At 39.7% G+C, this 17965-nt stretch overlaps 1 protein-coding gene across 2 annotated transcripts in view; it reads right to left on the bottom strand.

Annotated features, from left to right (window-relative positions):
- ELP3 (elongator acetyltransferase complex subunit 3) overlaps positions 1-17965 on the bottom strand; it is a 109527-nt gene that overhangs the window by 52651 nt on the left and 38911 nt on the right. For both annotated transcript variants that reach the window (XM_007466155.1, XM_007466156.1), the window contains 3 exons: positions 12546-12707; positions 9359-9485; positions 614-807 (listed from right to left, as the gene is read on the bottom strand). In XM_007466155.1, the coding sequence (XP_007466217.1) occupies positions 614-807; positions 9359-9485; positions 12546-12707 (483 nt within the window). The remainder of the gene's footprint in view (positions 1-613; positions 808-9358; positions 9486-12545; positions 12708-17965) is intronic.

The following is a 17965-nucleotide window of genomic DNA, read 5'->3' on the forward strand; positions in this document are numbered from 1 at the left end:
GATTGTAGGTAAATAGGTAACTTTATGGCTTCTAAATTTTTCCTTCAGTGTTATGTTTCTATTTAAAAAAAAAAAGACCACGATTGTAAATGAGATCTGTTTCTCCTAGAAAAGTAGTTCAGATGATTTCCTTCACACTATCAAGAATATGTCACTCTTTCTCCACATTTACATTAATGTCAGTAAAGAATGCTCGTTGCTACTCTTTCTTTTTTCTTCAGAGGCTCCAGAACAGGGATAACAGACACATGGCTCCACATCCTCCTCCCACACTCACTAGAGTATCTGGGTTGGAGCAGATCTGAGAAAGGAAATGCTGATGTAGATCACAAGCTCCTGGAACCAAACACCATGCCCACTTCCCATCATCCTCCATCTCCTGGCTCGTGAATGGAGAGATGAACATGTGAATAGACGTGATACTGGCAAAGAGGCTTGGACGTGCTGTCCTATCATTTCCATCCTCTCTATCTACAGACAGCATTCTAGGTGTCCCATTTTTAATTAAAAAAATTCAAACCCATCAATTTGCAGTAAGACTCTTCTCATTAGAAACTGTTAACAGGTAAGACTCGTCACTGATGACTTCTGGCATAAAAGATTAACACATTACCTCTGCACTCGGTACACTCGAGTCCACGGAGGCACGAGGGCAAGGATCCGGGCCACCAATTCAATCAGGTCACTGGGAGAATAACTCTTGTATCTTCCCGATTTCCACAGCTCATAAAGCCCAGTTCCACGAATCACCAGGGTAGGGTAGAGTTTCAAACCATCAGGACGAAAAGCAGGGTTCTCAAAAAACTCCTGTGAATAGAGAAAATGACTTCTCCATTAGTTATATGGAGATTACCCATAGTGAAGTTTCAATCTGGGGCTGGCTTCTCTCACATACCTATGTGGTCCTTAGACTGACTTTCCTTCCTATCAAGCGAGGGAAGGTAGACAGAACAGAAACTCATTGTTTTTACAGCCTCAGTGGAGCAAAACATGTGTGTGCTGGGTGACCAAGCCCTTGCTAACCAACCCAACCCCGGTCTACTGCTGTGGTGTCATCGCATGCCACCCTCCCCGCCTTGCTTTTCTGTCTTTGCAAAGGCAATTTCCTCTGCCTGGAAATTTCATCAGTTTTTCTTCACCTAGCTAATCTTCAGGTCTCAGCTTGAATGTCAATTCTTCAGAGAGGTCTTCCTGACCTTCAAATACAAGTTGCTTCACTTAAAAATGTTTTTGGAATTCTGTATTCTTGCCTTCCTAGCAGCATCATACTGACAATTTATCTGATGCCTGCCTTCACCTCCAGACTGTATCCTCCTTTAATAATGGAATATATTTAATTGTTTAAACTTTCAAAAGTTGTGACACAGATCATCATCTGGGCTGCAAAACCTAAACTGTCTACTATATAGCCCTTTGCAGAAAAAGTATGCCGACCCCTGGATATGACTATTTTGTCCTCAGGCCAACTGGCACCATTCCTAACCCAGGATACACACAGTCCATTTGTTATCTGGACACTGAGGGATACATCTAATTCATCTACTTTGACATAGTAATTTCCTGCACTGTATCATCCCAGCTGGCTGCCTTATTTCTTTACTTGGGATGTAGCAAGGAGACATCAGGCATTCTCCTTTCTGTGACTTTGCACTGCTAATCTGCTCTTATCTTGATTTCGCTTGACATGTGATGGAGGAATGAAGGTGGACTCATACAGCTCCCTCTCACCCCAACCCTGGCATTAGTACTTAAACGGCCAGCAGTACTGTATCTTGTGAATTGTGAAAATGCTTTTTTATCTTGCACTGTTATTCTCACAGAGCTTTCCATTGTCTAACTTGGTTTTCAAAGAAATATATAACTATAGAGTTTTTGATCTCTCTCACTGATTTCTGTCACAGTCTTAAATGCTATAATCTTTGTGCACCACTTGGCTTAGGGCTATTCTTCTGTAATTGCATGTAATTTTCCCCGTAACATTTATATATTAAAGATTCATGAGGTCTTTAATATTCTGTAGCCATCCACAAGGAGTATGTATGCAAGTCACTTTCTACCTAGTCTGCATCTATATTGGAACATAGGATTTCAGTAAAGTACTTCTGGTTACTCGTGTAATAAATTAGGGGGACATATGGGCTGATATAATCCTTTCATAAGAACGATGATAGACGGAATTGGTACTGGACTTCCGGTTAAACATGAAGAATTAAAATATGTGTTTCTTTCCTTTCCTTCCAAAATCACACTGAAATAAGAGGAAATAATTTTTTTAAAAAGCATAAACCCAGAAGAACAAAGAGAATATCAGAGGAGACAGGAGGGGGAATAAGTGATAGCAATAAATTTTTGGAAGACAGAAAATGGATGGAAGATTGGTAAATGACTTTGCAAATGAAGAAAACTGTAAACAAACTATCTGCAAAGGGGGATACGGATGAAAGGGCAGCTCAGTCACACCAGAGTCCCAGGAATGAGCATGGATCAGAAATAGCAGTAATGACAGTTCTTCAGAATATAGTTATGATTCAGATGATGTGAATATTATACCAACAAAAAGACAAAAACCTCAGTGATTGATTCTGATACGGAAAGTGAAAATGAAACTCACGATGCTGGAGAATGCTCCTTTGCTTCTACAGAAGAGTGGACTGAAGACAACATTTCATGAAAATTAGAAGACTTTACAGGTGTGTCAGGTGTAACTATTGAATGTAATAACCCACAAAGTGTTAGTGAAATAACAGAATTAATTTTGATCAGCCGAAATAAAAATTGCTGGCCACAGGCATTAATTTCTGCAAGAATACCCTGGTCAGTAAGGAGTTAAAAAAAAAAAAAGGAGGGAAAATGATTTCACAGACTTCTGTAAGTGTGAAGGTATTAGAACAGAGACATTTTGGGGCATGTAAAAGGCTTACTTCCCATGATGAATCCTTTCTTAGAAAGCTGCTGGAGAATGTGTTTTAGTAAAGTAAAGGAGTAAACCAATAAAAAGGATTAACTTGGTTTCTAAAAAACAAAGGATCCGATCCTAGAGAGTGGAGAAGAGGAGCCCTAAGGAAGACCTCTGTGAACTAGGCACAGAGAACTGCCAGTCCAGTTTGGAGCTGGAAGATTAGACCTCCAGGAGTTATGTCTCCAGCCTAAAAAAGGAACTTAGAGAATATCTGATAGGGTCGGCCACTGAGAGAGGGGCTTTAACACTGAACGGGCACACTTGAAGGTTACAGATACTCAGAGAACTAATAAGCAAATAAAGAAATAAGACAATTTTATTGTTAACTCTAGGAAAAACAAAAAGTTATTTAAGAAAAGAAAGTAAGTATAGTATATTACTTGGCTCCATGCAAATAATAATAATTTATGTGAAAACTGTAATGAAAACACTGACTACTCATATAACTAAAACAGTGGCCTAATAATATTGGGAGAATGGGAGTTCAAAGAATTAACTCTTTAACTATTGTATTGGTAACAGTAAGACAAGAGAATCTCTCTACTGATAGTCAGGAAACAGGAATCCAAGCACAGAAGAAGGAAACATAGTGGTAAATACTGGGACCGCCCCCCCCCCCCTGGCCTGGCCACAACAGTAGAAAGTGGCGGAGGACTACTGTGTTTTGATGTGACCCCTTTAGGACTTACTGGATTTTCAAACACTAGTTAATAATAATTTTATTAATTAATACCTTTTACATAAAGATAAAAAGATATAAAGATAAAAATTAATTTAATAAACATCATTTTGGTGGCAATGTGGATGATACATTAGAAGAGAACATGGCTGGTGGCCGTGGGACTTAGCTAAGCAGCTGTCTACCTGTGCAGTGAGCTGACAAAAGCGTGAACTGAAGTTGTGGCAGTGGGGATGAAGAGGAGGCGACAGCCCTCAAAAATATTCAGAGGGAGTAATAGGACCTCCTGTTAGATTAGACCCACGGTAGAGGGAACAGCGACAGCAGCAGCAGCAGTGATGTACTGAGCACTCGCTATGTGCCAGGCATTCTTCTAAGCGTGATGCATGCATTACCTCTGCCCACCTTCACAACAGCCTCATTCAGAGATGAGGAAACTGAGGAACAAAGCAGGCCGTTTGCTACCAAGTGGCGGGTGGGGCCAGGATTCAAACTAGGCCCAGTCTGGCTCCATATAGTCTCTCTTTCCTTCTGAATGACTGAATGTCTAGCTTGGGAGGGTATGTGGATGATGGAACACCAATATCACAGGAAACAGAAGACAAGGAGACCACGGGGGGAATGAAGCATGTCCATATTGGACACGTTAAGTCCGAAGTACAAGTAAGACATCTGGTGCTAGTTGAAGAGTATTCAGCAATTGGACTTAAGAGCTAAGGCTTAAGGCTGGAGAGGAAATGAGATTAATTGAAGTGTAAGTGGTAAAGTTAGAACAACAGAAGAAAAGACAAGCATATAGATGAGAGCAAAAGACAGAAGCCACATTTAAGTGGTGGGAAGAAAAAGAAGATCTAGTGGAAAAGAAATAGTCCTAGAGGTTAAAAAGGGAACCAGGGGACAGCAGAGTCACAAAAGCCAGGGAGGTGAGAATTTAAAGCTGGAGAGTCTTTAACAATAACAGGTGCTAAGACTGGATAAAATGTCAGCCGAGAAGTATCCTTTGGATTTGGAGATTAGCAAGTACTTTACAATGTTTGAAAGAATAGTTTGAGAGAGAGAGAGAGAGAGAGAGAGAGAGAGAGAGAGAGAGAGAGAGAGAGAGAGAGAGAGAGAGAGAGAGAGTGTGTGTGTGTGTGTGTGTGTGTGTGTTGGCGGGCAGTGGGCAGTGAGTAGAAGCCAAGCTGCAGTGGATGTGGAGGAAGCAGGGACACTGAAGCGTTTGTAAATGACATGGGGGCACTTAAGGGAAAGGAAGGCAGGGTACTGCTGTTTTTCATTGTAGGCCTTACAGTACAATTTGACTTTTAAAATTCTGCATGTATTCCTTTGATACAAATAAAAAATAACTGAAAACGGAAAGTTCTGTTTCTGTAAGATCCAACCCGACCAGGATTTCAACATCATTCAGGTCATGCATAGTCATTCATCATAAAACAGACTTTCCTTGGCCTAAGAAGGAGACACAGAAAGGTGCAATAGAAAGGGTGCCTTCCTAAGAGCCTGCTTCTACCTGAGACTCACCATGGCCTTTAACAGTTACTTAACCGCGTCAGGTCTTGTTTCCTTATCTGAGGAGGCTGCAACAGGTGGTCTTTTCTGATATAATTCTACACTACCTGTATTCTATGATATTACCTTAAGTATCGAGCCTTTACATTAAGAAAACCAAGCAAATGAAGAAGTAACAACAACAAACACCTCTAACCATACCTGCCAAACTGTAACTTGATCACACTGGCTTTGGGGAAAAACAGCTCAGTGGGGGAAAAAAAGAACTTCTGATTGTCCAAAGGGTGGGCAAACATTAATGGACTTTGAAAGATTTCGCATTACTGACAAGAGGTTCTGGAGATAACTTTTTCAAGAGAAACTGACACTCTCTAAGCATTTTCAGCAACCTGAGCTTGGATATCCAGGAGCAGTCTAATTTTAAAAGAATAAAATACAAAAACAGCTAAAGGTTATTTTGAGTAGTAAATGATATACCATTTTGGAGACCTGAGGACAGATGGAAAGGGTGAAGTTAATGCTTGGAGGATAAATTCCTAAGATGTTAAACATTCTCCATCACAACCAGGACTTTCAGCTTATAAGAAAAAAGAAAACTTCATTTCAAAAATAAATCTCAGTTACTGAAAAATATAAGCAAGTGCTATTTATCACAAACAGCTATGAGCTCTGTACCTACCACTAGATAATTAAGAGTGTGAATCTGCAATGAACAGATACAAATGACCAGCTCTGCTCTTAGTGACCCGGAACTGACCTAAGCAACAAGGTGTGAGAGCAAAGCCAATTTATAACTAACACACGCAGGCACATAGCTGGGTAGAGGCTTTATGGATTCGCGCCAGGCAAGGCTATCTTGTCCTCTACAGATACAACATTTTTTAGACTTCTACAATTATACAAGTAGACCCTTTACTTAGCAACCCTTCCTATGGATAAAACACATTAAGGGAACTGTATCTGTGGGCTGCTAATAATGTGACAATAAAATAAAGTAGGGAAAAAAGAAGTTTTATAAGTGTAAAATATACTGCCTACTAATTCAGGAAAAGTTGTGAATTCCAAATAGGCCCAAACAAGATTTCTTAAACAAAAACTAGTTAAAAAAAATTTTAGTAAACCTTTTATTGAAATATATCTTAGTATTAAAAAAGTATACAAATCATAAGTGTACACCTTGATAGATTTTTACAAATCATGTAGCCAGCACCTAGACACTCAAATCAAGAAAAGGCACCTTATCCAAACCTCAGAAGCCTACCATATGCCTGTTTCCAGCTACAATTCCATCCAAAGCTTCTGAACCTCATATTAATAGGATTGTAATGTTAGGTAGTCTTTTGGATCTGGTTTCCTTTGCTCAATATTATGCTGAATAGAATCAGCCACGTTGTTGCATGAAGTCATAATTAATTTACTCTTATTGTTTTATGTATTTCATTGACTACACCACAACTTACAATATTTATGTATTTGACTTTAATGGACGCTTGGGTTGTTTCCAATCTGATGATACTACACTCAGTAATTTGTGACTGTGTCTTGGTAAATATGTGTGTGCATTTCTGTTGGGTAAACGTGAAGGAGTAGAACTGCTGGGTCATAGAGTATGCCTACGTTCACTTTTAGCAGATACTGTCAAACAGTTTTCTAATATGATGTACTATATTCCCACTGGCAGTAAATGAGAGTTCCAGTTGCTCCATACTCTTACCAACACTTGATATTGTCTTTTTTCATTTTAGCTATTCTTAGCTATTCTGATGAGTATACAGTAGCCATGCATTGTAGTTTTAAGTTTCATTTCTTTGAAGATAAATGACTTTGAGAACTTTTAAATTGTTTTACTGAATATTTGAATATCCTATCTGTGAAGTGTTTGTTCAAGTTTTTTTTTTTTTTTTCCCTTTCTCCTATTAGGTGGTCTGTCTTTTTTTTTTTTTTTTTGCAGTACGCGGGCCTCTCACTGTTGTGGACTCTCCCATTGCGGAGCACAGGCTAAGGACGCGCAGGCTCAGTGGCCATGGCTCCCAGGCCTAGCCGCTCCGCGGCATGTGGGGTCTTCTCGTACCAGGGCATGAACCCGTGGTCCCCTGCATCAGCAGGCGGACTCTCAACCACTGTGCCACCAGGGAAGCCCATGTCTTTTTTTTAAAATTTTAATTGATTTGTAAAAATATTTAAGACAATCTATAGATTAATTTTTCAGAGAATTTTTCTCTAGAGAGAGATCAGATTTCTCATTTTAGCTCTATTTTGTTACTCATTTGCTGGGATGCAGTTAGAAAAGGCATATGGTCTGCTCATATTCCCTGTAGGTTTCTTTGAAAAGATTATAAACAAGCAGATAAATCCGTTTACATGAAGGGCTGTCTTTGCAATATTATTTCTGAACTATTCTTTATTTTGACGACACTAAGAAAATGAATTTTAAGACTCAGCTATTTGCTATTACTTGACATATTTTTTCCAAGGGCACTTAAAGTTATGAATTCTGGTTATACCACTGGCCCACCTAGGAGCTGTGCTAAAGAAAAGTGTGTTTCAGGTGCCTTTTAGGCTTGAAGTCTGAGTGCCTGGCTAGTACTACTGAGGGGAAGATATTAGACTCAAAATCTATTACACAGTCAATATGGGGGAATTAATAACATCTGTGAATTAATGCTGTCTTATAAAATAGGCTTTTATTTGTAATTCATTGGCTTAGAAATAATAAACTTTTTAAAAGGAAAGAATTATTAACTTCACAAATAAGGCACGATGAATTCTATTGTTCTAATAAACAGAGCAAAATAAAAGCAATTTTGTGGATGAAATAACTTGATAAACACTTTCATTCTCTTCTCTAAAAGGATATCCTTAAGCCACTTTCCCTAATTGAGAATCTGAAGGAAAAAAGAGTTTTGAGCAATCTCATTTCCCAAGACAAAGCTAACATGAATCAAGCTAACATGTGACAGAGTAAAAACAAACAAACAAATAAAGAAACAAACGAACCCTAGAGTTAGGTATTAAAATTCAAAGAACAGAAAGGCTAGAGGAAAACAGAATATTTTCTTCCACTGTTTAATGAAATGCTGTACGAAAAAGGCAGTTCTAAGCTTAGAAGTATCTTAAGAAATCATCACTAAGAAAGTAAGTAAGTAAATAAAATAGATTTGACAACAGAAACAAAAGGTCAAGGATAGGTTGGGGAAAATATTTTTAACAAATATAAAAAACAATCCATAATGTTATTACCTAGAAAGTCCATATAATTAATATTAAAAATATTCATATCCAATAGAGTAACTGGTCAGAGGACAAAAACACACAATTCCAAAAAGATGAAAGAATTATACTTATTAAATACAAACCTGAAAAATACATTACTTATAATTACAAAATACAAGTTGAAACGGCACTTTTATCCATCAAATTAACAAAGATAAAATATTGTATGTGTGTGTGTGTGTGTGTGTGTGTGTGTGTGTGTGTGTGTGTGTGTGTGTGTGTGTATATATATGTATGTAGAAAATACATACATAGGAGAGAATTATTTTGGGAAAAAGATAACCCTGCTGAAATGAGTGTAAGTTGTTACAACCCTGGGAAAAACAACTAAGTAATATGGTGAGATTCTTAAAGTATTTATTGCCTTCACCTGATAATTCTACTCCAGGGAATTTGTCCTAAAGAAATAACCCTAAATACTACAAAAAATTACAGGCGTAAAATTTGCTGATGTGCAGTCTATTTACAATATCAAAAACTGATAATATCTTCAATTAAAAAAACTAGAAGTGGTTAAGCAAAGTATGGCATATTTGTTCAATGGAAATTAACTGGATATTTAAATATGTTAACCTTTTAACAGAGACCAGGCTATAACAGGAATAAATGCTTGCTATAATGTTAAGTGAAAAAGCTATTAAAATAATTACCTATCATGTACGTAAGTGTAGGTATATCTTTGTGTATCTATGTATCACCCACCTCATCCCCTAAAAAATCTTAAGTATAAAAAAATCCTGGGCGTATACTGACATGTAAAGAGTTTTATTTGGTGTCGGGGCTGTGAGTGACTGACTCCTCTTTCTCCACTGTGTTATAATGAAAATGTCTTGCTTTAATAATGGGAAAAAAATCAACAGTAAATAATCAAAGAGCAGAGAGGGTAGAAGCAGCATGCAGAGGCATTCTCAAGTAGCTTGTTTTAAGGTAACACTTACTGTAAACTGTTCAATGTCTCTCTCTAGTCCCACATTTGGCAGATCGGGCATCATATGAGCCACAACTTTGAAACCAGAATCTTTGGCCAGGTGAAAGGACTCACATACCGCCTTCACAGTGTGGCCCCTGAGGAAGAAAATTCACTACCTGTTACACAAATAAATGGGCAACAAGGTGAGTACAAGGAATAGAGGGAAAACAATCTCTGAGACAGGTAACAGTAGCTCTATAATGAAGAATATGGTTGGGGAAAAAGAAATCTTAGAAAGTCATGTTTACATCTCCACCTCTGAGAAGGCCTGGAAAAAAATAATTTTACTTCTGAGATATTTCTCAGAAATTCCCTTATGCACTTACTCAAAGTCCTGACAGTGAGTGACTGAGGTCACAGGAGTTAATATACACTAAAATTATTTGATTAGCATCATCGGCCAAAATAAGCTTGCTAATGTAAATATCTAGGTTTAAAACAAGAATAATGAGCTCAAAACCATGCAGGAGCAGCATCTTGTTATGCTCTTTCCTTTAAAAATCTTTTAACAAATAATTTCATTTGGAGAAAGAAAGGGAGGGAGTGGGGGAAAGAGAGAGACAGAGACAGAGACAGAGAGAGAGAGAGAGAGAGAGAGAGAGATACATCTATATACAAAGTAGATTTCACTCTGGTGGGTTGGAGGGCCCTAAAAAAAAAAGTAAGAAGAGAGAATGATTTAGTGACAAGGCAGAATCATTTGGGGCCAGCTGTATAAATCATCTTAACATTCTAGTGCCACATTCAAGTAAGAAGCAAGCCCGAATAATAGTTTGGGGCTACTAAAGACTGAAGCCCTGTGTCAATCCTTTCACCACCTAGCCATTCCCATTCACCACCAAAGAATCCTACAAACCATGGACTCCTTCCCACTCTCTGAAGGTTCCCATCCATTTCCATGGCTTCCATCTCTAATCTCTCTCTCTCTCTCTCTTTTTTTTTTTTTACGGTCCGCGGGCCTCTCGCTGTTGTGGCCTCTCCCGTTGCGGATCCGGATGCGCAGGCTCAGCGGCCATGGCTCACGGGCCCAGCCGCTCCGTGGCGTGTGGGATCCTCCCAGACTGGGGCACGAACCCGTGTCCCCTGCATCAGCAGGCGGACTCTCAACCACTGCGCCACCACCAGGGAAGCCCCTCTAATCTCTTTTTGCTAATGACTTCTCAATCTATATGACTGGGCCAGGCCTCTCTTCTGACACCACGCCCAAATATCCAATACTCTAATGCTGCACTGTACAATATTAGAGTCACAAGGCACACGTGGTTATTCAAGTTTATCTTTAAATTAATTCAGATGAAAAATTCAATTCCTCGGTTGTGCTATCACAGTGGACAGTGCGGGTACAGAACATTTCAGTCACGACAGAATGTTCTGCTGGATAGCCCGCTCTAAAGCAAACCTTCAACCAGTTGTCCCACAAGTATCTAAAACTTAAGTTTATTCAAAATGAAACTCATCTTCCCTCCAAGCCTCACTATTTCCCATTCTCTCTTACCCTCATTCCCACTCAGTCACCGAATACTGCTTTTCAGGACATCATTTCCTGCTTAAATTACTGCAGCAGCCTCTGAACTGACCTTGCTTCTAGCTTGGTCTCCTTAGTCCACCCTCACACTGTGATCCCCAGGACTTCCCTGCTGGTCCAGTGGTAAAGAATCCGCCTTCCAATGCAGGGGACGCAGGTGCAATCCCTGGTCAGGGAACTGAGATTCCACATGTCGCAGGTCAGCTGGGCCCGTGTGCCTCAACTAGAGCCCACATGCCTCAAACTACAGAGCCCGTGCACAACTAGAGAAGAGAAAACCCGCACGCCACAAACAGAGAGAAGCCCGTGCACCACAGCAAGGAGCCTGTGTGCCGCAACTGAGACCTGACGCAGCCAAAAATAAATAAATAAAATATGAGTCTTTTAAAATAAATAAATAAAAAAAATAAAATGCAGATATGCCTTGATCACAAGTTAGCTTGCAGCCTGGCCTTGGATTAAAGCCCAAACTTGCTAGGCTGACTTCTAAGGCGCCCCATGGTCTGGCCACCCTGCTGACCCTTTCAGCCTCACCTCTTACCACGCTCCTACCTCACGCTCCACACTCCCACCAAATGAAACCACTCCAATTTCCCGAAATGTGCCATGTGCTCCTATCCTCAGGAGCTTGCTCGTACTCTTCTTTCTGCCTGAAAAACTCTGCCTCTTCCCCACCTGACTAACTCAGACTCTTCCTGTAAGTCTCGGCTTCGATGTCACTTTCTTCGAAAAGCTTCCCTGACCTTCCAGAGACTCTTTCCACCCCCAAGGTACCTCTGTGGCGTAGCCTTGGTTACTGCAGCAGCCCTACCAGCGTTCCCGGTTCAAGCCTTCCCCGACAAGAACGCATCCTATGCAGGCTGATCTTTCTCAAGCTTGATATCCATCTGACTCTTCCTGTGCAAAATATTTAATAGACCTCTATTACCTAAAGGGAAGCATCCGCCCTCCTTAGCCTGGCACTCTTCCTGGTTGTTGCTAAGATGCTGACCCATGTGTTTCCCTAGTTTCCCTTTACTTCCTTCTCCGAGCACAACCCTCTGCCATGTCTATCCAAATCCTATTAAAGTGAAGCAGCCTTTAAGGTCCAACTCAACACAAACTTACTCCCTGAAGCCTGCCTTTATTTCTGGAGGGAAGAGAACTTCATATGGCTCCATCAACCCTTATTTCTTTCCTTCCTTAGATTCCCAAATTTCTCAAAGTTTATACCCATCACCTCACCAGCCTTTCTTTCACTACCCTACCAACTGGCATTTGCTTCACCAAAACTAATCTCTTAAATCTCACACTAGTTTCCTTCTTGTTCAAACCCTTTTCTTTGTTCCTATTCTCCTTGGCCTTCTCTCATGCTTTAAACTACTAACCTTGAGCCCTGCCCTCTGCTTTCCATATGGGAAAGGCTATTTATCACAAGAATTGGAAGAGAGATGAGCATGTTTATAGACTACTGGAAAAAAGCCAGTAAAGAAAGACTGAAAATCAAGGAAGGAGGAGATGGAATTAAGAGCACAGACAGAAGAATGAATAGGAGGAATACCTAGACCTCTCCCTGTCAGATGGGTAGTAACACACATCCAATCGGTGGGGGAAAAGGAAGGCTTGTGCAAGATGATCTGCACCGTCTTACCGGTTGGTATCTCTGGCCACATCCTCATAGACACTCTGCACCCCAATCTCCAGCCTTGTGCAGCCGTAAGTCAACATATCACTTAAATGCCGCTTCATGCAATAATCTGGTCTGGTCTCAATAGTAATTCCGATGCACTTTGTGAGGCTTCTCTCAGAATACCTGTAGAGTAAAATCGAAAAGTAAACAACTTGCCAAAGCTTTAGGACATTTGCTCTCATTTAAAGGATGTCTTCCTTTTGTCCTCCCAGCTCTAACCCAGTGGTTAAGAGCATGGGCTTGGACTTCCCTGGTGGTGCAGTGGTTAAGAATCTGCCTGCCAATGCAGGGGACACGGGTTCGAACGCTGGTCCGGGAAGATCCAACCTGCCGCGGAGCAACTAAGCCCGTGTGCCTCAACTACTGAGCCTGTACTCTAGAGCCCGCGAGCTGCAACTACTGAAGCCCGTGTGCCTATGGCCTGTGCTCTGCAACAAGAGAAGCCACTGCAATAAGAAGCCCACACACCGCAACGAAGAGTAGCCCCCGCTCACAGCAACTAGAAAAAGCCCACGCGCAGCAACGATGACCCAATTCAGCCAAAAATAAATAAAATAAATAAATTTTTAAAAAGTTAAAAAAAAAAAAAAAGAGTGTGGGCTCTGGAGCCAGACTATCTGAGTTCAAATCCTGGCTCTGCTATTTCCTAACTATGCAAACAGGAAAGTTATTAACCTCCCTGTGCTTCGGTTTCATTATCTGCAAAATGAGGATAATAGTAGCTATACCTCATGGGACTGACGTGACTGAGCCGGCACAAAGTAATGTTATCATCACCATTATCATTATTATTCTCCTCAGTGTGCTGCAGCCATAATCTCCTTGAAAGCAGGGATTTCAACTGTGAGAACCCTAATTTTCAGTTCCTAGCAACGATTTTTCATGGAAGTGAAAACCATCTGCATTATATATTTCCCACTCCATATTTTAGTTATGTTAAATAAAAGAAAACAAAAGAGGGGGGAAGGGAGGGTATGCATAATGATCATAGGAATAATTCAGATGAAATGTCTTCTATACCCACAAGTCTTTTTATCAAGCCTATTAATCTTAGCAACAACTTAACAAAATTAGGAATCATTTTTCTCCTTCACTAAAACCAGATATCAGAGTAGTGAGTACCATTTTAAATTTATTTATTTATTTATTTTGGCTGCGTTGGGGTCTTCGTTGCTGCGTGTGGGCTTTCTCTAGTTGTGGCGAGCGGGGGCTGCTCGTCGTTGCAGTGTGTGGGCTTCTCACTGCAGTGGCTTCTCCTGTTGTGGAGCACGAGCTCCTGGCGCGTGGGCCTCAGTAGTTGTGGCACACAGGCTTAGCTGCTCCGCAGCATGTGGGATCTTCCCAGCCCAGGGCTCGAACCCATGTCCCCTGCATTGGCAGGCGGATTCTCAACCACTGTGCCACCAGGGAAGCCCATGAGTACCACTTTAGATTCAAGCTAGAATCTAGAAGAGGAAAATGACTTGCTAAGTGGTCTGCTGATACAATGGAATAGGAACCATTACCTAGAGGCCACTGCGGCCAAGCACTGCACTATATACTCCACACGCACTGAATGCTCCCGTTAGCTCTATGAAGTATGTCTTATTATCCCCATTTTACAGATAAAGAAACTGAAGTTCCTAAAGTGATTAAATACTTTGTCCAAGGGTACAGAGCTCATAAAATCCAAGTCAGGATTTGAAGGTAGGTCTGTCTGACTTCAAAAATCCTGCCCTGTGTTTCACTCTATCACATGGCTTGGACAATTCAGCATGGGACATCAGATCTGTCCTCTCTTCAACTTCTCCTAGAACGAAATAATTCTTCTCAGTGTACCCTTCTACAACTTTCTCAATTCTTCGGGCAGGGTGAGGGAAGCCTTTTTTTGCCACTTAATTTCGTCTTTCCAAAGAAGTTCATAGCTTTTTTTCTTGAAAAATAAAAATCATAAAATTTCCATAGTTTTGTAACTACTGTTCTCCTTTAAGTTCATTATTGACAACTCATAATTGTCAATAAAACTGACTTATCTAATTTAATAATAATTATTAAGAAGGTTACGAATTACTGAACTGAAGGACTGATTCTGAAGTCTTTCACTCTAGACATTCAAAGTGTTTACACTATTACCCTATTCCTAAGGTTTTATATAGGATTACTACAGGCAGCAAGAACCAAAGGTAAACAACTAATCTATAGTTACTAAACAATGAATCATAAGACAAAAAAGGGCACAGATCTTATCAAATCTTGCCTCTGACAGCTAGCTTCTCTGAAACAATCAGATCAGAAAGTCTCATGCCTCTCAAACAGGTGGGTCCCAAGGCATGCAGAATACATGTAACTCATCTTCTTCGAATACCAATTATTGTGTTTGGAGAAAACCATTGTTTTAAAATATTAAGGGACTTTCCTGGTAGTCCAGTGGTTAGGAATCTGCCTTCCAGTTCAGGGGACGTGGGTTTGATCCTTGGTTGGGGGAACTAAGATCCCACATGTCACGGGGCAACTAAGCCCGTGCACCACAACTACTGAGCCTGCGCTCTAGAGTCCGCGAGCCACAACTACTGAGACTGCACGTTCTGGAGCCTGTGCCCCGACAACTAGAGGGAAGCCTGTGTGCCACAACAAAAAAGATCCTGCGTGCCACAACGAGGATCTTGCGTGCTGCAGCCAAGACCCGATGCAGCCAAATAAAATAAATAAATAAATATTTTTTAAAAATTTAAAAAAAGAAAACACTAATGTATTATGGAGAAAGCATATTGCATGACAGCTGAAAAAACCAAAAAGCGGAAAACTCTAAGTTTTGAGTATATTTAACAAAGTAAGTGAGAACATTTTACAATCAGGCATTCCAAAATTGTATCATAAAACCTCTCTATTAACTGATATTTTTATAAAACCCACAGTATTTCCTGGGACTTCCTTGGGGGTCCAGTGGTTAAGACTCCATGCTCCCAATGCTGGGGGCAAGGGTTCAATCCCTGGTCAGGGAACAAAGATCCTATGTGCCGCAAGGCGCAGCCAATAAATAAATAAATAAGTAAACACAAACAAACAAAACAAAACAAAAAAACAACCCACAGTATTTCCTAAAAGGATGCCATTAAGTTATCGGCAAAGTTGGCAGCACAACAGTACCTAGCAATACTAAAACTAGAGGACAGGCAACTGCACAGATGGGAATTCATCTAGAGGAAAGAGAAATCCACTAGCTAATCTCTATTGCACCGATCATCAAAGGCCCAAGCAAGACTGATAGAGAAAGCTGCTGCGAGGATGATAAGGACTCTTCATAAGTAGTTAGAATGTAGTGCAGGACATAGAGGCAAACCTTATTCGCAAACAATAATTTAACTCCATTTCAAAAGTGTCTTTCCTCTTGGGGAAAATGTCATTACCTTTTGCAGGAGCAGAAATGGAGGAACAAAAAATAACTCATTTTTAAAAGCCAATATTTTCTATTTACCACTATCTTTCTTTCAGAATTGTATTTTCATCTGAAAAGCAATTAAGCAGAAATACCTATCAAATTTGAGCAAAAACAATGGAGTATTTTCTAAAGAACAGAATATAAGGTCATCTTATACAGTATAAGGTCATTTTTTAAAGGATTTTTGTTAATGCTATATTTAGTTCTACATATCACTAATTTTCACCTCTTCATTAAAGAGAGATGTAAAGATATCAGTATGATTGGTTTTTTAAACAATTGCAAATATGTTCATAAAGGCTGTCAACTAATCTAAGCAAGATATCTGAGCTGGCATTTTATGGCCTGCTATAACCCACCACACTGTTTAGACAGCCATCCGACAGTGTGGCTCTCATTTACTACTGAGTTCAATTACCATACCATTGGGCAGCGGGGAGAGGCAGACTTGTTAAATTCTTGGGCGTTTAGGAAACGTACCAAATTTTCCAACCCTGATCATGAGCTTCTAAGAGACAAAGTCAGGACTTGTACCCAGGTCTTCTGATTCCAATTCTCAACAAAATCTTATGTTCTGTATAATGCTGTGCTAGTGATATTCCAAACTTAAGAATGACTGAGTTGAATGTCTGAGAATTTTAAAATAACTATCTTTTCCCTTTTGAGATGGTGGTCAAGTCTGCTTCCTGGATATTGGCAGTTATGTCAAGAGGGTCTATAACGTAAGGTTCTGCCCAACACAAACTGAGGAAACAGACAGGAACAGAAGTTCAATTTTTAAATGAGTACAACCTATGAAAAACTCACCTGGTAACATAGCTTAGAGAGTAATCAGGGACCTTTGGTCCCTTATCATGCTAGTTGACAAGGTTTAAGATATATGAAAAACAACCCATAACAGTTTGGGTTTTGATTCTTTCAGTAGCCGACAAGAATGCTACCATTTTATACTCCTAATCAGACAGCTGAAGAGCCAACAGCAATGTACTATTAATAGAAAAAACCAATCATGGTTATTACACATTCTTTTAATATTGTATTCACATTCAAATTTAAGGGCTATACACATAAATGCATTATAGAAAAGTTGTCATTGTCAGAAAGTGACTGCTAGATGAAAAATAACCTTTGAGCACATCTTTTAGATAAAAATTCCCATTCCAGTAGAAATCTTCAAAGCATACAATGTCACAGAAAGAAGTAACTTTAGAAATAATATAGTCCTGCCTCCTCATTAATAATGTAAGATAACAACAGAAATGTCTGGAACCTAATTCTTAGTGCACAGTTCTTCCCACTGCACTCATTTAACAATGTTTTTTAAGTAGAGTAAGTCCCCTACATACAAACGAGTTCCATTCCAAGAGCACATTCATAAGTCCAATTTGTTCATAAGTCCAACAAAATTAGCCTAGGTACCCAACTTTTACAGATAATGCCAGACACATGAACTAACTTACGTGACTGGACATGCAAACGCATGTTCACATCTTTGAAAGTTCGCAACTTGAAGGTTCGTATGTAGGGGACTTACTATACCTTCTCTCCTCAAGGAATTGTGTTAGATATGACAGACCCTCTCTCTTAAGAAGACATTCCCTATTAAAGGATATAGAAAAAATGCATTGCACAGAATTAGACAATAATGGTATTCAGTAAAACCATTACTCTTGGCTACTGAAAACCAAAGTGAGGGAGTGACTAAATTGGTATATGCAAATATTAATGGTATCTAATGGTATCTAATGTTAACAGATTAAACATTCCAATTAAAAGGCAGACATTGTCAAAATGGGTTAAAAAACAAGACCCAACTACTGTAGACTTCCATAAAACTGCCAACTAGACTGTTAAAAGAAACACAGTTTCAAAGCAGAGACACATATGGGTGGAAAGTAAATGGATGGAAAAAGATACTACATAGGGAAAACAGTTAAGTATGTAAAAGCTGTAATGTCTAATT

This window comes from Lipotes vexillifer, unplaced genomic scaffold, assembly GCF_000442215.2.
Source record: "Lipotes vexillifer unplaced genomic scaffold, Lipotes_vexillifer_v1.1 scaffold308, whole genome shotgun sequence".
Lineage (NCBI taxonomy): Eukaryota > Metazoa > Chordata > Mammalia > Artiodactyla > Lipotidae > Lipotes > Lipotes vexillifer.